This window comes from Neovison vison, chromosome 12, assembly GCF_020171115.1.
Source record: "Neovison vison isolate M4711 chromosome 12, ASM_NN_V1, whole genome shotgun sequence".
Taxonomy (NCBI): Eukaryota; Metazoa; Chordata; class Mammalia; order Carnivora; family Mustelidae; genus Neogale; species Neogale vison.
This window is the reverse complement of record NC_058102.1, coordinates 96,013,455-96,028,526: the sequence shown is the minus strand read 5'-3', so window position 1 is coordinate 96,028,526 and position 15,072 is coordinate 96,013,455. Positions and strand designations below refer to the sequence as shown.

Below are 15,072 nucleotides of genomic sequence, written 5' to 3'. Positions count from 1 at the left end.
TTGGACAGTGTCTGGTATTTGGTAAACACTCGAAAAATATCTTACTTAGAAAGGCAGGATAGTAGCAAAATCGCTAGGTCAGTGGTTTTCAACCAGGAGCAATTTTGCTCCCCAAGGAACACTTGAAAATATCTAAAAGTTTTTGGCTTTCACAGCTGTGGGGGTGCTCCTGGCAGCTAGTGGACAGAGGCCAAAGATGCTGCTGAGCACTCTACAATGCGCAAGACAGCGCCTCCACGGCAAAGAACTATCTGGCCCCAAATTTCATAGTGCTGAGGTTGAGAAGTTGTGGGTTAAGTGGTCAGGCTCCTCTAGAACCAATCATCTGTTTGGGCTCAAATCCTGACTCTGCCTTTGATAGGCGACCTTTGGCAAATTAGCAAGGAACTCTGTGTTCCTTAATTTTTGTGATGGTTAATTTTGTGTGTCAACTTGCCCTGGTCAAGCTATCGCGTTCACTCCGCCCGCAGAGAGACACGACACGTAGTTAAGGAGAGCTCTTTTATTTCTGCATGCTAGCTTCTTACACTCCGGAGGATGCTTCTTCCCTGCTGGCTGGCGCGGGGCCTGCCCTGGGGCGCTCTCCGAGGACAGGGAGCCAGCGGCGAGCAGGAGGCCCGGTGGGGCGGCGGCCCGAGTCCCCTTGGCTCCTGCACGGCGGCGCTGGCGGTGGCAGCTCCTCGCGCTTTCCTTTCTCCAGGCTGCTGTAGCCGCTGCTCCCGTAGCGCGTGGGCCGCCTTCCCCACGGTGCAGGCGGCCAGGCAGGGTGTGCTGAGCCCGCCTGCCCCGCTAGGTTCCCCGCACGCCGACCGGAGCCAGAGCCGCCTGCCGTCCTGCTGCAGCTGCGGCCGCCGCTCACTCACTCCCGGTCCTCCCGGCCCCTCCCAGTTATATGTTCATGGTCAGCCAATCACAGCAGGGTACATGAGTTAGGCACGTGGACACTGCACTAAAGCATACAGGGCATGCAGAGATCACGCACAGAGCATGCAGGCGCCCGGTCCAATGAGGATTGCTTCCTCATCCGGATGAAGCCCATTCACTCCAAAGCCCAACCGCACTGGCCCCGTCCGGCCCGCCCCGTGGGGTCCCAGACACCCCAACATCAAGCGATGCCTGGAAAGCTAATTAAACATTGTTTCTTGGTGTATGCGTGAGGGTGTTTCCAGAAGAGGTTAGCATTTCATTTGGTAGACTGGGTAAAGCAGGTGGGCCTCCCACTATGGGAGAGCATCATTCAACCCATGGAGAATCTGCCTGGAGAGAACAAAAAGCAGAAGAAGGGAGGATTAGCTGGGATGTTGGTCTTGTGCCCTTGGACTGGGATTTCCACCATCAGCTCCCCTTGTCCTCAGGTTTTCAGACTCAGACTATAAGTACACTGTCCACATTCCTGGGTTTCTATCTTGCAGCCAGCAGATCCTGAGACCTGCCTCGGCCTCCATAATTGTTTGAGCCAATACCTTATCCTAAATCTCTGGAGAATCCTGACAATACAATTTCCTTAGGTAAAGTAAGGATAACATTATGTCACAGGATTCTTGAGAGGAGTAAATGAGTCGAAGGGCCATCTGTTATTATTACTTCCCCCTCGTGGGTTCCCTCCTCTGGGAAGCCCTCCTGGAGTCAGGGTTAGATGACTTCCCTGGGTTTATCACACATTCTCACTCATCTTGATGTACCATAACTGCCTGTGCATGTGACTATCTTTCTTACAAGACCATGAGCTCCTTGAGGGAGGGACTGCTCTATTGGTTTCAATATCCCCAGGACTGAGCATGATGCCTGGCGCCTGTGTCTGTAGGATAAGCTCATGGATGAGGTAGAGAGGAAGAAGATGGGCCAGGCATTGGAGTTTCCAAAGAAGGTGCCCAGGGAGGAAGAGAGCAGGGGGTAGATAGGCAGGTCTAGGAGCTGAGGTTGGCGGTGGGGACAGATGGTCCAAGAGAGAATGTCTGAGCCCCTTTCCTGTTTTCCTGATCTGGAGGGAGGGGGAGTGAAGTTTACCTTAGGATAGCCCTGCTCCATTTACTGTTCCATGGTGAGAGTTCTGGCCATTGTTAGGTGACTCTGCTCCTCACTGTTGGGTAGAGAAAGGAGGCCTATGAACACATGGAGTCCTTGAAAGGGCTCAGCTGGTCCTCCCTGAGGGCCCACTATCCTCTCTGGTCTTCATTAAGTAATAGGGTTTTGGACCCTGGTAGTAGATCTGGACCTGATGTGCATTCTGTTTCTCTTCCGTGGCAGCAGAGATTACTGTACGGCAGGCTCAATGGCTGCCCATAAGCCAAGATTGTTGGGGAGAGCATGGCAGAACAGAGAGCCATTAAAACACCTTCCCTGGTGTCCCCCTCTTTCCAACCATCAGATTTGGCTAAACCTGCTGGCCTCTGCAATAGCCCTTTCCCATCTCTGTTTCTCCATTTCACCCTCCCTCTTTTCAACAAAGAAATCTTTGGCTCTGGTATCACCAGGCTGGCCTTGAAGGGCTAGGGAGGACCCCAAAGATTCCTTACTCTTCACGGAATGGCTGGCCACCCAGGTGTGTCTCTCTGCCTTGTATGTCTGGACACCACCTTCTGCTCATTGCTGTTGGTCCTCAGGACCCTGATGCTCTGTCAATGCAGAATTTGTCAATTAGCTTCCCACCAGCAAAGATCTGATGCTATCTGAGTTATTCTCCCTGCCCCTGGATGTACAGTCTCTCTAATGCTGTGAGGCTTATTGAGTTGTATTCTGCTGCATTTGTCCTATTAAAGCCACAAGGTAAGTTTACACATATGTGAAAGTGGGGGGCATTATCTAAAGATGTTGGACATTCTTTTTAACAATTACCTAGGGAAAAGGTGGATTCTCAGAAAGTATTCCGGCGGGTGGACCTAAGAGAGGAAAGAAAGGAAGCACCTGCATACCTCTGAACTTCATTTTCTTTAGACTTCTAGGGGGGCAGACACTGAAATGTGGGTTCCTGGCACTGGAGACTCAGGTGGTGGGTGGGCCTAGGGCTGGGATGGAAGGGTCTAGGACACTGAGTGTAGAGTTGGACCTTTTTGTGGCTGGACAGGTTTTTACTGCCCTAAGTTACTTGCCCATGTCCTTTAGCCAACCTGGCAGATATTGAGGCTATGGTGCTGGAAAGAGGGTCATTTGTGATGGAATTCAAAGCTGAGAGGAAATGTGTTAGTTACCTGTTGCTGTATAATCACTCATACATTTAGCAGGTTAGAACAGCAAACATGTATTATTTTACATAGTTTCTGAAGGTCAGAAATCCAGAAGCAGCTTCGATGAGTAACGTTGGCCGAGTCTCTCACAAGGCTTTAGTTGAGGTGCTGGCCAGGGCTGCACTCATCTGAAGGCGTGACTGGGGCTGGAGGTTCTGTTTCCACAATGGCTCCCTCCCATGATCGTGGGCAGGTCACTCCCATGCCCTGATGCAGTGTAGGAGGAGAATCCACAAGAATGGGAATTCCAGGAAGCAGGGATCATTGGGGGCCATCTTGGAGATTGGTCGGGTATCATAGAAATAGACATATTATTTTAGTACAATAAATGCCGAAGACCAGTTAGTAGGATGTTATTTTTGCTACATATGGTTATTCTCAGATGCATTAACCTGAAACCAGATCTGACCCTCTCCTTCACCTTAAGACCTGAAGGGCTCCTTCACTCATCCCCACCAAGTAGCAGGACCATACAGATCAAAGTACGACCTACAGGAGACCAAACACTAAAGAGGTGAGGCTTTGGGAAGATAGCAAAGAGTTAAAAAGGACCAAGAAGCTGTTGAGAAGGAGAAAGGAAGAGAAGCAAGGAGAAGCCCTGAATAGAATGCTTTTTCCAACCTAAGGGACAGTAACCGTAGCATGAGTCTTAAGAATCTAGGACAATGGTCCCACATCAACACATTGTCTAAAGGGACAAGTTCAGAGCCTGGAGATTCCAGTTCCAAATCTCCCATGTCCCATGGGCTTTGTGTGGACTTTCAAGCCTGAAATAAAGTCCTTTAGTAAAGAACTCTTTAAGCATACTGTGTGTGTGCTTTGCTTGTTAATAGCAAGGCCGTTCTGCTATCTTCTGCACCATCCCTTCCATCCACAATGAGTTGATGGGTGAGGCTGCATTTGTACGTCAGATAATTAACTCCTATATTACTCTCTGTTCTATTTCATTTTTGTTTTCTCCAAGACTTTCCTAAACTCTTATTTTGCATGGTTCACCTTTGTCCGATCTGTGCTGCTCAGTAAGAACTGAGTGGTGGGGAAGCAGAACAGGGCGGTGAGTGGCAGCCGAGGTGGGGGGGGGCACTTCGAAGAGAGTACTCTGTGATCTAGCTGTTCCTTCCCATGTTGGGATTCTTTCTCCCGCGGGGGCCTTGCAGGATAGACTTCAGTTACATGAAGGATGACAATTTCCCAACTGCTGGGTCAAGGGCAGGGAGCAAAGCTTTTCTAAAAACAGTGGGGAAAGAGAAAGGAAGCCAAGGGGAGGCTGTGGGTGTGGAAGTCAAGATAGTAGATCAGTCATAGAACATCGAGGCTGAACAGAACGAGTTCTGTGGCACAGAGAAATGAAATAATTTTCCAGAGATCACACAGCGAGGTGGCAATAAATGACTCCTCAAGTAGGGCTTTTAGCTCTGCCTCGCCTGTCTGCTTAGGTCAATGAATACCACGGCTATTGTTAAGTGCATGAAGGAAAGAGAAGAGCAGGGGCTGGCTCTCAGCAGTCTTGTAGAACAGGGGATGAAAAGGCCCACACGGGCAATACACACACCTCTCCCCACACACTGTCCTCCGCGGAAGAGACATTGTGAAACAGACTCAGGAGGGATGTGCACATTCACGTGGAAGGAAGACTACCATTAATGCTGCCAGGACCCTCCTCCTCCTGGCTCATCTGACGGTCAGCAGGGCTGCGGAAGTCCTACTGAGGCTTGAATGGAGCGGTTGCTGGGGCTTCAGCAGTGCTCCAGGAGGGCCTGAGATATTCTGCAGGGGCCCTGGGGCGGGTGGATGGAGGCCTTTCAGGCAAAGGGGAAGCATGAGAAAAAGCCCCAGGGCAGGGGTCAAGGTGCTGGCTGGTTTTGGCATCCATGGGCAAGAAGAGTGTAGATCGGGGTGGGGGGGCTCAAGGGAAAGTGGCCGCACCTGCAGCTGGCCACCGGAGGCTTCTGGAAGCTTAGTGGGCAGAAGAAGTAGCCATCCAGATTCCAGCACTGGAATGGCCCAGTCTGGGCCATTTGTCCTCATGGGGAGGAGGGGGGACACAGGACAGAGGGAGAGGTTCTGGTTCTGGAACACTGGAGTAGACCGATGTTTTATCTGCCTGAATAGCCAAGGGGAAGGTGATACTATCTCTAAATCTTTGGTATCACTGAACACTTCGGTATAAATATAAGCCACTCTGTGAATTCAGAGGAACTGGCGGTGCCTTTCCTTTGCTTCCAGTTAAAGAGAATTTCAATCAGCAAGAGAAGAGGTAAGAGATAACAAAACATTATTAATAATAGCCAAGATTCATCAGTTCTTTCTCTATTCCAGGCATTATGCTGAGTGATTTTACATGGAATTGTCACAAAATTCCTTGGAGGAAGGAAATGCTCTTGGAATTGCTTTATGTGACCAGCAAAGGTGTCTTTTTTACTGCAGTGGCTTATTTGGTGCTTGGATACGCTCACACAGCTAGTAAGATGGGGCAGTTTGACACCAGAGCCTACTCCCCTGGCCACTGTGCAATACTCCTCCCCACTTTTTCGGTGTGATTTGAGGTTGATCTAGAACTTCTGAGGCAAGTGATTTACCCACAAACTCAATGGCCTGGCTAGGCTGCTGACCCTCTTTGTTTGGGCACTGGCCATAGGGGACAGAAAGGAGGCTCCCAGGGCTACCCCTTTCTGCAGGGGCCAGAACAAAAGGGAGGGCAGAGGGAAGTGAAATGTGGGACTGGGTAGGTGGAGGAAGGCAGGAGGTCTACCCCCAGTTAGGTGGTGGGCCAGGAAGTCCTGGAGAGAACAGTGGTCTCCTTGTTCTTCCTGGAAGGTCAGCTCCATCTCATGCAGAGGCCAATTAGAATTCAGATGCCTTTGGAATCTAAATGGTCTCTGGTGAGGGTGGGTGTATAGTGTGGAGCGTAGGTACCCACAGAGCTGGCCCAGAGCCATCCTGTTGGCTGAGATCTAGAGGAGGAGGGGGAGGGCCTGATGGGTACTGTTTCTGGCCCCTGGTCGGGCAGGGTCACTGCTTGCACGTTTGGCCTCAGTGGCTTCGGCTTGCTCCTTCCTTCCTTTCTTCCTTCATCCCTTTCTCCCTCTCTCATCCCTACAACTCTCTCTCTTTCCTTCTTTCCTTCCTCTCCTCCTCCCTCCCTCCCTCCCTCCCTTCTTCCTCCCTCCCACCCTCCCTCCCTCCCTCCCTTCCTTCCTTCTCTTGGCGCAAACCCAGGTCAGCCTTTCAGAGTCCTTCACAGATCTCCCTGATTTGACCGAGTCCCTTTCACAACCTGCTATACCTGCAAGGTCTTCCCCATCCTCACCTGTCCATAATCATGGGTCTAGTACTAGGATGACTCCAGATCAGTCTCTGGGGGCCCTGATGGCATGGGTCCTGCTGTGGTTGAGGGGCTTATAGCCCAGGAAAGTCAGGGGAGACATCCCAGAGAGCTGAGTGGCGGTGTTAGAGGTGGTTCCCAGGCTGGGTAGGAGCAGCACACTCCAGAAGAGGAAGAGCGCGTGGCAGGGAGAGGCAGGAGGGAAGGAGCAGACCATCCTTAGCTATATTGGGAACTTCTGGCCTCATAGTAGCCTTTGGGTATGTGAATCTAGACCAGATGTTGTTCCTGCCTTGTAGGGGATAACATTTGTGTTGGGGAAAGGGGTCAATATGGCCAGGCCTCTGCTCTTTTTTGGGATCCCAAGATTTGCAGTGGCTTCTGAGGGTCCCCTGCTGCCAGTAAGGGGTCCAACCGTGTTATAGGTTGTTATAGGTGTTATAGGTTGGAGCTCCTGGCTGGGATGACCTTTGTGCTTTAGAGTTGAGGAATGTCCTCTTTTGCGCGGGTTTTCTTTTCAACATGCAGGTCTGAGCATGTGGGGTGGGGGGGGTCACATGGGAGATCGTGGCTCAAGGGGGGAGGAGCAGTGGGGAGGGGTACTTGGCTAGACTTTGCTGCTCCTGCCTACTTTCTGGTCTTGGGAAGCATGTGGTTCTCTGCTTCAGCAGGCATACACCTGCTGCTCTTGGTGCTTCCACCGTTGGTCACTTTCTTCTGGGAAGAGGGATCTGTAGTGACGTACGGAATCGAGACCAAAGGATCATCTGAAGTTCAGGCCAGAAGTCTGTGAGCATATGGTGCTATCTGGGCCTGAGGAAGAGGGAGTGGGGTAGGTGCCTGGTGCGGGGCTGGCTTAGAAGGGTGCCATTATTCCCTCTCACGTGGAAACAAACATTTTGGATCGCTGACCATCTCCCTGGGGGCTAGGACACTGGTCAACAAAGTAGTCAAAGTTGGTCCTAGATCCATAGTGTGAGGTGCTCCAGGACAGGTTGGTGCCAGGGAGAGCTATTTCCTCCCTTCTTTCCTGGTTGGTGCCCTAGTAATTATCTCTTCCACCTGAGGACAGATGGAGAAGGCTGATTGGAATGAGAGGTTGGGGTTTTGTCAGGGTGAGTACGTGGGTTGGGAATTGGTGGTGGTGGTATGGTGTGTGTGTGTGTGTGTTGGTGGGAAATGGAATATTCAAGAAGGTGGCTGGAGAGAGGATTAAACTTGGGGTTTCTATGTGGTCCATATACACTATGGAGTATTATGCCTCCATCAGAAAGGATGAATACCCAACTTTTGTAGCAACATGGACGGGACTGGAAGAGATGATGCTGAGTGAAATAAGTCAAGCAGAGAGAGTCAATTATCATATGGTTTCACTTATTTGTGGAGCATAACAAATAGCATGGAGGACAAGGGGAGATGGAGAGGAGAAGGGAGTTGGGGGAAATTGGAAGGGGAGGTGAACCATGAGAGACTGTGGACTCTGAAAAACAATCTGAGGGGTTTGAAGTGGCGGGGGGGTGGAGGTTAGGGTACCAGGTGGTGGGTATTATAGAGGGCACGGCTTGCATGGAGCACTGGGTGTGGTGAAAAAATAATGAATACTGTTATGCTGAAAATAAATAAATTAATTAAAAAAAAAAAAAGATGACCAGAAAAAAAAAAAAAAACCAAAACAACACTTGGGGGTTCTCTGACTCCCACTGCGGTGATCAGCGCCCACAGGGGAAACAGCCGCGCGGGCTTACCCGTCCCTGCAGGTCCTTGCTCCCACCCACCCCCTTGGTGATGTTTCTGAAGCTGCCAGTTCTCCTCTAATTGCTTGTGCTCCTTTGGGGGGGTCTCCAGGCTTCTTGTTGGACCCTGGCTCCTGAGGAGGTAAGGTCAAGTGAAGGATGTGGATTTGCAGTGTTGATGGCTTGATGCTTATGTCACGGGAGATTTGAAGGGGTATAGATTGGACCTGACAGTCACCATGGGGGCCTCCAAGCTTCCGGGTCAGGTCCTCTGGCAAGACTGCAGCAAGGAGCGCTGGGCCAACATGAAGGGCACAGAGCACAGTCCTGTGGGGAGAGGCTTGAACCCGCGCCGTGAACTCAGAGGGGCGAGGACAAAGCATTGCCCTCGTGACTTAGGCAATGGGTAACTATACATGGAGCATCTTCCTTTGGCTTCACTGTGCCTTGGAAAGGGACAAGGTAGGATCCAGCAGTCTCCAGAGCTCCTGCTGGGTGGCTCTGTCCAGAGGAGGGCTCCCTACTTCCCACTCCACTGGGAACATCTGCCGAGAGGCTGGCAGGGAATGAGGTATTCAGCTCCACTCTGAGTTCTTTTCCTTTTCCAAACTCATTTCAGGACGTCTAGTAAGATCAGTGTTTTCCAAACTAGTGATTTTCTTGAACATGTAGGGGTTTAACCACTGCAGGAAGAGGGGCGGGGGTGATCATGTAATAAGCACAGGCCAGGGACTTTCCAGCAATCCTTACCTCCCACACAGTCAGGCTCTGACCCCATCCCGCACTGAGCCCTCTTCTCCCTGACTCTTGCCCCACAGGACTTTTATTCTGAAAGGACCAATGCCCCTGGAGGTGGGGAGGTGTCCAAAGGCTCTGACCCAGAACAGGCCCTGCCCTTTGGGCTCTTTTCCAGGGTATTCTGGGACCCTTAGGGAGGGGCCTTGCTCTTCTCCCTTCTCCCTCTTATCCTCTGTTCCAGCCTTACTGCCCTTCAAGCATAGGGTCCCTATAACCAGGCATGTCCTTCTTCTCCCTGCTTTTGCCTTTATACCCCCATGTCCCTCACCTTCCTAGCCTTGGCTTTGTGTTTTCCATCTGTCTCTCCTTCCAATCTTTTCTAGCCTTCTTGCTGCCTATCCTTCCCAAGGCAGATATGGAAGCCGGGTCACTGTTCTGAAGCTTCATAACCTCCTCCAGCACTAGACAAAGGTCTCGCCCTGTCCCATCCCACTTCCTCAAAATGTAGCATGGAAATACAAGATAGCCAGGTCTGTTGAACTCTGTGTGGGTGAGGGCTTGCCTTGGGCCTGGTTCTGCTGAGCACATGTGGCTTTCTGGAGAATAAGGACAGGAAACACACAAAAGATTCTACCAGTAGTTCCTGTTTAAATTCTTGAACCCCGGTCAGTTTTCCAAAAGTTCTACCAGGACTGAATTCTCACTTGTCCCCAAATGCTCCAAGCTCAGTTCTTTCTTAGATGGAAGATAAGGGACCACAACTAAAGACAGTTGAGATCCTTGTTCTCGAGGGGTCTTTCCCCTTTGCCTGGTTCTTTCATCCAGGAGGCCACACCAGGAATTGGATCTGAGACCATAGTTGAGCAATGGAGTGTGAGGAAAAGGACTTTGGCCCGGGGGCTGCAAGTTATAGATTAACATGGGGGGGGGAGGAGCTTCAAGGGGTATGAGCAAGAGGAGTTTGGGGACCAGTGCATTCTGGAGGGGCACCTCAGTGCTCTGGCTACTTGACCTTCCTGAAGACCTGCTCGCACACTGCATCCCTTGCAGTCAGCTCCTGGGGACAGAATGGGAATAATGAGAGAGAGAAAGAAGGTTCTTCCCAGCCAGAGTTCCTTTCTCAAGGTCCTTGAGCTCTGCTTAGTCCTTCAGGATACAACAGCTAGAGCATTTGATATATGGGGAATTGTATCATTGTCCCACTCCTTCAACTTTTCACCCCAGAGGAAGGAAGGGAGCTGGGTCATGGAATGTGAAATGGCTAGTCTCCATCTCTAGCCACAATTTATGGACATTCATCTGACTTGCAGCCAAGGCCCACCTGGCCCCTGGATTTCCTCCTCTCTCTAGTCTTCCCAGGGCTTTGTTTTTCCTTTCTTGGTTGCCCTCCTTGGAGGGGGGCAGGGAGTAGAGTGAGGGACTGATTTGATTTGGGCAAGGGGATGTGTCCTAGGTGGAACCCCCTTCCTGGCCCTCACCCAGCTTACCAGATACAACTTCTCTCCCTCCAGCCAGTGTCTCCAGCCTCGGTTGGGGACCTCCCCTTTCTGCACACATACCAACTGCTCCTCCTCCCAGGTTACAATGGTCTATAGGGAAAGCAGGAATAAGGGAGGATTTGGGGGCTGAACACCCCAAATGCATCCAATTCACTCTGGCTGGGCTGCCCTCTTCACACCACAGCTGATACTGTCTAGCTCCAGCCCCTTCATTCTGAATAAGATGGCTGCTCTGAATCAGCAGTTCAGATTCAGATTCCCCAACCCCCAAAGGGCACAGAAGGGGGCCCACAGTTTGTCTACAGTGACTGTTAGGGCAGATACTGCTAAGTATCCTGGAGCAGGATAACCAGGGGTAAAACTTGGGGTTAGGGGCATGGAGGGTGATGAAGAACAAAGACCTTGTCCTTTGGATACTTCCAGCTGGACTAGAGGGTCTTTCAGGAAAGAAGAGGATTGGTCGGGAGTCCCACCAGGGAATCTCTCCTCTTTGTCAATTTCTTTCTTTCTTTCTTTTTTTTTTTTTTAAAGATTTTATTTATTTATTTGACAGACAGAGATCACAAGTAGGCAGAGAGGCAGTCAGAGAGAGAAAGGGAAGCAGGCTCCCCGCTGAGCAGAGAGCCCAATGCGAGGCTGAGGCTCGAGATCCTGGGATCACGACCTGAGCCGAAGGCAGAGGCTTAACCCCTGAGCCACCCAGGTGCCCCTTCTTTCTCAATTTCAAGGACAGTTGAAGTGTCCCTGAGAGTAAAAGATCATCACCCACCCACCCCTGAATCAGAGTGGGGTAAGCCTGGGCATTTCAACCAGTATTTATCAAACCCTCCCATAGGATATGCCCTGCTAACCAAGGAGCTCTGAATCTTGGTCAGACAGAGCAGGAAACAGGTACCTGTGATGCCATGCAAGGGTTGGGGATGGGAGTGGGGAGGCAAGAGCTGAGTCTTCACGGAAGTGAGGAGTTAGATTGGAGATACTGGGCAATTCCTAGCAAGGGAAGGAGTAGCATAGAGGTAAGAAAGAAGGGCACATGGTTGTAAGCGGCTCTGAACTAGAGTGTTTGTGGGAAAGACCCTTGTATGCCACGGACCTCATCTGGAATGTAAAGGATTATCTCTGAGAGGGCTTCATTCATGATCACTTTTCCATCTTCGGTAAATCCTTGTGGCTACAGTATGCAGAGTGGGTTAGAGAAAGATTAAGTCTGAGGGGTCAGATTCAGGCACCAGATGAGAAATGAGGGCTTGACTAAAGGTGGCACTAGAGAAAGGCTAGGAAGAATCAACAATGTTTAGTGGAAATACAACGGGCTATGAACACAAGGTCCATTAGAAAATGCAAGATCCCTAGTGGCTGTGTTAGAAAAGGAAGAAGAAACAAGTGAAATTAATTTTAATAATACATTTTATTTAATGTGGAATATCTAAAATATTATCTTGCCAGTATGCGATTAAAATAAAAATTACTGAGATGTTTTACATTTTTTGATATTGTCTCAAAACTCATTATGTATTTTACGCTTATAACACACTATCTAAGTTTGGATTAGTTGCATTTCAAGTGTTCAAAGGCCGTATATGGCTAGTAGCAACTATACTGGACAGTGAAGAGAAGTTATAAAGACTTCCTGACCAACTAGATGGTGTGTGTGTGTGTGTGTGTGTGTGTGTGTGTGTGTGGTTGTTGGGGTGGAGGGGTAAGGGGACAGTCCTGTGACTCCCAGGTCTGTGGTCTGGCTGGTTATTGCCATTAATGAAGACAGTAAATATACAAGCAGGAACAGTTTGGGTAGGAAGATAATAAATTTGGCTTTGAGCTTGGGGCATGCAGATGGAAACCTATAGGCAGATGAAAACTTCACCGCGGAGCTCAGGAGACAGCTCTGGCTGGAGAATCCATGTCAAGGACAGTTTATAGCTGGTGGCAGGAAGCATGGGTATAGATGATTTAGCCCATGCTTTGGTGCACAGACAAAAGAGAGAAAGTCAAGAACAAAACACTGGGGGAACCCCAGTTAAAGGGATTCATAGGAGAGCTAGGGTCTGCAAAGGAGACCAAAAGGAAGGCATAAGAAGCAGAAAGAAATGGAGGAAAGGGGACTCACAGAAGCTAAGAAAATAGAGACTCTGCAGTGACCAACAGGGTCACAGGCTAGAGAGTGAGCTATTTCTTCTTTGGGTTGGGGTGACTTGACCTCTTCGTCCTTTTGGCTGGCAATGAGCGGTTGGGGGACTGTTACCTTGGGGACTCTGCAGGCTGCTGTAGCGGTCCCTCTCTCTGGCTCAGGTGGGGGAAAAGGCATTTTGTTTTGCCCCGGATTGTTAAGAGCCACCCACGTGCCCTTCCCCAAGCCTGAGGAGAAGTACCTGGCATTTTCGTCCATCCACGATCCTTAGATCCTCCTCAAACTCAACTCCCACCTCGAATTCCAGAATGTAGTTGCGGAACGTGCTGAGGGTCTTCACTATCATGTGGTTGCCCTGGTGGTCAATTTCCTTGTCTGGCTTGAGCAGCAGGGCTATCTTCCGCAGAGCCATGCTGATGTCTGTGGGGGCTGTCTTTTAGTGGGCTCCACAAGCCGCCCGGGGGGCTCCCCCAATGGCAGCAGCACCGTGGGGCTGTGGGCCACCCCTGAGCTGGATCTGGGACCATAGACTGACTCTTACCAATGTCCTGGCTAGAAATGGATCCCAAGTCTGGTGCTACCACCTGAATCCTTCCATAGCATCCAACCCCAGCACCCCCTCTTCTCCACGGGACAGAGAGGCAGGGAGGGAAAGGGGAAAAGGGGAGGGAAAGGGGTCTGGGAGGGTGAGGCCATTACTTAGGGCTTGGAGGTAGTCCTCCATGTTCTTCTGGGAGACAAAGCGGTAGTAGCCGGTGAGGTTGGGAGGCATTGTCTGGGCTGCCCAAGTTGGAGATGGAGCTTTCCAGAGACTAGAGCCGGCAAGGTGCGGAGGGAATGGGTGTTGTCTGGCAGGTGAGGCTGAGAGAGTCCAGGCTAGCCTAAACACACACACACACACACACACACAGAGAGAGAGAGAGAGAGAGAGAGAGACTGTGTGAAGGTCTATGCTTACCAGGGTTTTTATAGGGCTGGATCCTGCTGCAATAAGAGTTCCTACCAGACTTCCTCCCTCCTCCCATATTGAGTTTGGGGCTGGTGCCTGGAGCCTGAGGGAGGGGTAGGAACTTGGCCACTTGGTGCTGACCTTGACTTTTCCTGAGGAAGGAACCTGGAGCAGAATCTGGGGCTGTCAGTCATCCAAGACTGACCCTTTTTGAAGGTCGGTTTTGGCTTCCAGCCCATTTTCAGCAGGCTTGGGCAATGCCCCTGAGCTCTGAGGTCTGGTCTTGCTGTGTGGAGCGGAGGCTTCCGGGCTCCTCCAGGGATGAGTTCTAACAATATCCTGAGATCCCAAGACTGAGTCAGGATCCCAAAAGGTATCAGGGGGAAGAAGTGGAAAAAGATGGGGGATAGTCAGCTGGCCAGGAGCCAGGGTGAAGGAAATGCTAGAGGGCTGCCTCGCACAACCCCCTCAGACAGCTTCCCTGAGCTGGGGCTGCAGCTCTGGCATTCCAAACTCTTCGTCCTGTAGGGCCATTAGGAAGGAGGCAGAGCAACTGCTTTTCCCAAGCACAGAAGGGCTTGCCAGCATGACAAGGTGTTGAGTTCAAAGTCTGGAGTAGAAAGTGAGAGAGTTTTGTTGGCTATTCTGGAAAATTTTGGCTTGGACCCAGGGATTTCCCTCTCCCTCTGAAGTCAACAATGGTACCATCACCTCCATTCCCCAGTCTTTGGACAGCCCATGCTTACCAGATGCATTACCATGGTGGGGGCTGCCTAAATTCTTGTGTACCTTCCCTTCACCGCCCTCCTCCCCCCCCAAGCTCCTTCTCTCTCTCTCTCTCTCTCTCTCAAACATACCAACTTCCCTGGCCTCAGAATCAGCTGGGTTGGTTCATCATAGTATAAGATGGGAAATTCCGGGAGAGGGAGGCAGGGAGCCTAGGCAATGGAAAAAAATCCCATCTAGGAGTGAATCGTCTGGAGAGGTGTGTGTGTGTGTGTGTGTGTGTGTGTGTGTGTATACACACAAATCTCTCACTCTTCCTCCAGTCCCAGAACAATTTCCACCTCCCTGCTGACCATCCCATGGCTTTCTCAGACACCTGGGGCTGGGAACGGAAATGCTAGGATCTCTTGGGTTCAGGCTGTGGGTGTTGCTTCTAGGCTCCCAGGAGGCGCGCAGCAGGGACCTGCTGATGGGCTGAGCTGGGAAAAGAGGTTAATGCAGAGTTGGTTGTGGTGGTGGTGGTGGTGGTGGGGAGGTGACGTGATACTGCCCCTCCTCGCCTCCGTCAGGTCTCCGTTGACGTCTCCATTTCCCACCCCCGGGGCTTATAGAGCTTCTCTATTTTCCTGATGCCCCCCCTTATTTCCCACCCCCTCTACGGTTTTCCAGCTTCCGCCCCAGCCCCCGCAGTTTCCTTGCTCCCCCAAACTGCAGTCTAGGGAAAAAGCCCTACCACAGTCTCCCGCCCCT

General features: G+C 51.0%; 1 protein-coding gene across 3 annotated transcripts; it reads right to left on the bottom strand.

The window, feature by feature from the left end:
- Positions 1 to 9,644: 9,644 nt before the first annotated feature.
- RBP5 (retinol binding protein 5) lies at positions 9,645 to 13,813 on the bottom strand. Of its 3 annotated transcripts, none has more exons than XM_044227456.1 (5): positions 13,738 to 13,813; positions 13,347 to 13,528; positions 12,889 to 13,067; positions 10,508 to 10,609; positions 9,645 to 10,077 (listed from the first exon to the last, which is right to left on the bottom strand). In XM_044227456.1, the coding sequence occupies exons 1-5, from the start codon at positions 13,788 to 13,790 to the stop codon at positions 10,024 to 10,026; spliced, it is 570 nt and encodes a 189-aa protein (XP_044083391.1). In that variant the 5' UTR covers positions 13,791 to 13,813; the 3' UTR covers positions 9,645 to 10,023. The 3 variants fall into 3 exon arrangements, with proteins under 3 accessions (XP_044083391.1, XP_044083394.1, XP_044083393.1); XM_044227459.1 differs by lacking the exon at positions 13,738 to 13,813 and adding an exon at positions 13,651 to 13,655; XM_044227458.1 differs by lacking the exon at positions 13,738 to 13,813 and having other exon boundaries at positions 13,347 to 13,564.
- Between the last annotated feature and the right edge of the window lie 1,259 nt (positions 13,814 to 15,072).

What these genes read in the sequence shown, in the direction of transcription:
- RBP5 (XM_044227456.1), bottom strand. Translation starts at nt 13,790, where the DNA reads ATGACTGACAGCCCCAGATTCTGCTCCAGGTTCCTTCCTCAGGAAAAG. An exon ending in GGACTACCTCCAAGCCCTAA is followed by an intron (nt 13,068 to 13,346) that starts GTAATGGCCTCA and finishes CAGCCCCCACAG; the next exon opens with ACATCAGCATGGCTCTGCGG. An exon ending in TGGATGGACGAAAATGCCAG is followed by an intron (nt 10,610 to 12,888) that starts GTACTTCTCCTC and finishes CTTTCCCTATAG; the next exon opens with ACCATTGTAACCTGGGAGGA.